Here is a 5,048-nt window from a genome sequence, read left to right on the forward strand (position 1 = left end):
TTGAGAGGATCTGCAGAAAAGAATGGGAGAAACTCCCCAAATACAGAAGTGCCAAGCTTGTAGCGTCATACCCAAGAAGACTTGAGGCTATTATCGCTGCCAAAGGTGCTTCAACAAAGTACTGAGTAAAGGGTCTGAAGAATTAACTAAAATGTGATTTCAAATCATATTGTATTTGTCACATGCGCCGACAAAATAATTATGTAAAAAATAAGAATATAAGTCACAAATACTGAAAGTGCCGCAGTAAAATAACAATAGCAAGACTATATACAGGGGTTACCGGTACAGTCGATGTGTGCGGGCACCGGTTAGTCAAGGTAATATGTACATGTAGGCAGAGAAGTGACTATGCATAGATAAACAGAGTAGCAGCAGTGTAAAAGGAGGGGGGAAATGCAAATAGTCCGGGTAGCCATTTGATAAGCTGTTCAGGAGTCTTATGGCTTGGGGGTAGAAGTTGTTAAGTCTTTTGGACCTAGACTTGGCGCTCCGGTACTGCTTGCCGTGCGGTAGCAGAGAGAACAGTATGACTAGGGTGACTGGAGTCTGACAATTTTTAGAGCCTTCCTCTGACACTGCCTGGTACAGAGGTCCTGGGTGGCAAGCGTGGCCATACGCACTACCCTCTGTAGTGCCTTGCGTTCGGAGGCCGAGCAGTTGCCATACCAGGCAGTGATGCAACCAGTCACGAAGCTCTCGATTGTGCAGCTGTATAACTTTGAGGATCCATGCCAAATCGTTTTTCTGAGGGGGAATAGGCTTTGTATAGTGCCCTCAAGACTGTCTTGGTGTGTTTGGACCATGATAGTTTCTTAGTGATGGACACCAAGAAACTTTAAGCTTTCAACCTGCTCCACTACAGCCCCGATGAGAATGGGGGCATGCTTGGTCTTCCTTTTCCTGAGTCCACAATCATCTTCTTTGTTTTGATCACATTGAGGGAGGGAGAGGTTGTAGTGGCACCACTCAGCCAGGTCTCTGACCTCCCTATAGGCTGTCTCATAGTTCAATGATCAGGCCTACCACTGTTGTCATCAGCAAAGTTAATGGCGTTGGAGTTGTGCCTGGCCATGCAATCATGAGTGAACAGGGTGTACAGGAGACTGAGCACACACCCGAGGCCCGTGTTGAGGAGCAGCGTGACAGATGTGTTGTTACCTACCCTTACCACCTGAGGGCGGCATGTCCGGAAGTCCAGTTGCAGAGGGAGGTGTTTAGTCCCAGGGTCCTTTACCTTAGTGATGATCTTTGTGGGCACTATGGTGTTGGAACGCTGAGCTGCAGTCAATGACTAGCTTTCTCAAATCCTGTTTTTGCTTCATCATTATGGGGTGGAGGGGGGGAAAACTATTTAATCCATTTTAGTGTAAGGCTGTCACATAACAAAATGCAGAATACACTGTAGGTGAATTCATACTGAATGAAAATATGAAACTGAGTTACAGTTCATATAAAAGTTAATTGAAATAAATGTATTAGGCCCTATACTATGGATTTCACATGACTGGGCAGGGGTGCAGCCATAGGTGGACATAGGCCCACCCACTTGGTAGCCATGTACAGCCAATCAGTATAATTTTCTAAAACAAGGGTTTTAAAAGACAGAAATACACCCCCCCCCCCAATTGAGAGAAATACAATGTGCACTTAAAAAAAAACATTTGCTCATGAAGAAACAAAATGTTGCATTTACAGTGTAGTAAATTGACCTCATCTTTACTCAACTCTGATAATTCATCAAAATGAAACTTGGTTGGTTAAGAGAACATGACCATGTATAACACCAAGGTGGACAGTACAGCACTCCATGCACTAGGTTGTAACAACCTAGGATTTTGACCATCACTCCAGTCCCTTTTACAACCTTTTCAAAAGTATACCACAAACTACCTACATGGGAGCAAAGAAAGACAAAAACTGCCACTGACCGAGGCTCTGTTCTGAGTCAACTACATTACTCCAACAACCGCACCAAAACAACCCAGAATGAAGAAACGAGCAAACAGCCAAATGTGTGAACTGTGGCATTTATTGACACATGGGGAGCAGGGAGACAGTTTACTTCTTCTTGGACACACCAACAGTGCGACCACGACGACCGGTGGTCTTAGTGTGCTGGCCACGCACACGCAGACTGAAAGAGAGAGGGACAGTCAGTCAGTACAAATGTATCCAGGAAGTCAACTTGAGAAATCCCATACTAATGAGATTTAGTAGTAGGTTAGTAGGACAAACACAGAAAATGATCTGAACACACTGACAGCAGAAGTTGAATGTGCGTACCATTATACCATAACATTGGTATGCCTACAATAATAAGCATTTAATCAAGGAACCTGTGCAACATTGAGTTTGACTGCAATTGACTACAAAATAAGTTGGCTAATAATGCATTCTTGATATAACATCTCAGCAGTAGAGATCTAAACACCATTTACAGAGCATTTACAGGGCCAACTTCCTGGCATGGCTTGCAAGCATATTGAAAGAGTCTTGAAAGTGCCTTTCAGTCCAAACACAAAAGGTTAGGAAGTTGTCCAAAAATAGGGAGTTAAACATCCAACAACAAACACTTGTTTTCATTTTCTATGTGCCCTAGTAAACAATCCGGAACTAAGTCTGTCCGGGAAACCAGCCCTTTAGCTGAAAAATGAGATTTCCCCTTTTCATTAAATCTAGAACACACAAAAGCAATATTTAAAAAAAAAAGTAGAATTTTGTGGGTGCTTATTTTTGTCCTATTTTTGCAGATCCCAAATCCTTCTGAGTGTGTTCACAGCCATGGTCATAAAATAAACCTATATAGCTGGACATAACAGCACTTACCCCCAGAAATGCCTGAGACCACGGTGAGCCCTGATCTTCTTCAGCCTCTCAAGATCCTCTCTCAGCTTGTTATCCAGACCGTTAGCAAGGACCTATAACACACAAACAAGGAACATTATAAGACTGGACTCTAAGACAAATGTACATTTAGCTTTCAGCAATGACTCAATTTGTATTGACAAACCATAGACAGGATGTCAACTAACTCAAATAGTTTAGTTCCAATTTAGAAATGAGTCACCAGACATCGCAAGTCTGCTGCAGTCACATACCTGACTGTACTTGCCATCCTTTACATCCTTCTGTCTGTTGAGGAACCAGTCAGGGATTTTGTACTGGCGAGGATTCTGCATAATTGTCACTACCCTCTCGACCTGGGGACAAATGCATGTATACATCAACATTAGTGAGATGCTAGGTAGAAAAATAAACTAATCAATGCAGACTGAGTTTGCAGATGACTGGGCCTATCACAATACCCCACAGTGATTGATGCATGATAATCTACGAAGGGAGTGCAAGGTTGGGATTCAATCAACCAGCACAGTGTTGCTTGAATTCCAGCCTCAGCCCCTCCAATACATACAGCTGTCATGTTTAGAGAAACAGTATGTGCGCAACAGCCCCATGTATTCCTCACCTCATCATCGGTCAGTTCTCCAGCCCGCTTGCTGAGGTCGATATCAGCCTTCCTCAGGACAACATGGGCATATCGTCTGCCAACACCCTGTGTAGGAAAGACAAATTAAACATTATTTAGGTTCATTCCCACAATTGCCAATGGTGCAGACATCGCTACCTGGTTCTGAGAAAGACATTCTGAACAAGTCTACCTTGATTGCTGTGATGGCGAAGGCAATCTTCCTCCTACCATCAATGTTCGTGTTGAGAACACGAAGAATGTGCTGGAACTTCTCAGGAATGACCAGAGACTGCAGAGAAATAACAGAACAAACACGGTCAATAGAGATTTTTACTTTGCTAGGTACATTGTCCTTCGTTTATCTGTCCTTCTTCATTAATAATTTGTACTTCCAAAGCCTGGAATAAACTAGCAAACATGTAGTGTAAAAATGTTGAGTTCAAATCTCAGCCTTCACATGGCTACCGTAGTGACATGGACTGACTTGAGACTAACTCGTGAATAAGTTCTTACTAACTTTAACAAATCAGCCAACATTGAGTAGCAATGAGATTACCAAAACTAGTTGACAAGGATGGTTGAAAACTGATTGGCCAATACCAACCACACAAACAAACTAGTGTGTAAAAGTGAGGGTTACTACAATCTATATTTTGTGAATAAAAGACCACAACCAAAGCCTATACTGACAAAAGCTGTACTTCCATGCAGCAGTGTCAGCGCGGAATAGGCTATTTAGCATTGGCAGTTAGCTGTTAATTTGAATCAATATATGAAACTTCAATATAATAAATACATGCTAAAAGCTCTCAAAAACAATCTTAACAATCTCACCATCGTTGTCCAGTGTACAGAATGACCCTAAAAGCGACGATGAACGCAGATATTTAGAATAATTTTGTAGCCCAATTCAGCACTCACCATCTTGGAAGCAGGTTCCGTTCAAAGAGGAAATTCCAAGGCTCTCGCGAGGGCTTTTGCGTTCGTTTCGAGAGTTCACAGAGGAAGTGGTTCCATCCGCAAAACGTGTCCGTCTGGGAACAAATCCAATCAAATTGTATTTATCACATGCGCCGGATACAACTGGTGTAGACTTTACAGTGAAATTCTTGCTCACGAACCTTTCCCAACGATGCAGAGTAAAAAATAAATAACACCCTGCCTTCATGTACATAAGTATCTCGTACCTCTGCGCATTGATCTGGTACTCCCTGTATATAGCTCCATTATTGTGTATTTCATTCCTCTTGAGTTAGATACTATATATATGTATATATATCATAAGAGGAATAAAATATATAGTAACTAACTCAAAAGGAATAACATCCACAATCATGAAGTGTGTGTGAGTGTGTATATGATGTGTATTTGAGGTCTAGTGAGTGTGCGTAGGGTCAGTGCAAGATAGAGATACAATATTTAAAAGATAGCTTTTAAAACAATATACCAATAAATAAAATATACATTACCTTTAAAATGGTGTATATTTGTCTAATAATTGTATTCAACATACATTTATTTTCAACTCATTTCAAAATGATCTTTACTTATTGTTTTTCCTCACGTATCCCGGGGA

The 5,048-nt window shown here is 41.6% G+C and overlaps 1 protein-coding gene across 2 annotated transcripts; it reads right to left on the minus strand.

Annotated features, from left to right (window-relative positions):
- Positions 1–2,014: 2,014 nt before the first annotated feature.
- On the minus strand, positions 2,015–4,456 carry rps18 (ribosomal protein S18). Of its 2 annotated transcripts, none has more exons than XM_046325350.1 (6): positions 4,394–4,456; positions 3,663–3,761; positions 3,470–3,556; positions 3,102–3,203; positions 2,830–2,921; positions 2,015–2,137 (listed from the first exon to the last, which is right to left on the minus strand). In XM_046325350.1, the coding sequence occupies exons 1-6, from the start codon at positions 4,394–4,396 to the stop codon at positions 2,062–2,064; spliced, it is 459 nt and encodes a 152-aa protein (XP_046181306.1). In that variant the 5' UTR covers positions 4,397–4,456; the 3' UTR covers positions 2,015–2,061. The 2 variants fall into 2 exon arrangements, with proteins under 2 accessions (XP_046181306.1, XP_046181307.1); XM_046325351.1 differs by having other exon boundaries at positions 4,307–4,435.
- Between the last annotated feature and the right edge of the window lie 592 nt (positions 4,457–5,048).

Source organism: Oncorhynchus gorbuscha, linkage group LG24 (genome assembly GCF_021184085.1).
Source record: "Oncorhynchus gorbuscha isolate QuinsamMale2020 ecotype Even-year linkage group LG24, OgorEven_v1.0, whole genome shotgun sequence".
Taxonomy (NCBI): domain Eukaryota; kingdom Metazoa; phylum Chordata; class Actinopteri; order Salmoniformes; family Salmonidae; genus Oncorhynchus; species Oncorhynchus gorbuscha.

Excerpts from the sequence above, each read along its gene's own strand:
- rps18 (XM_046325350.1), bottom strand. Across the intron at positions 3,557-3,662 it reads TCGCCATCACAGCAATCAAG|GGTGTTGGCAGACGATATGC; the intron begins GTAGACTTGTTC and ends TTTCCTACACAG. Across the intron at positions 2,922-3,101 it reads AGGATGGCAAGTACAGTCAG|GTCCTTGCTAACGGTCTGGA; the intron begins GTATGTGACTGC and ends TGTGTGTTATAG.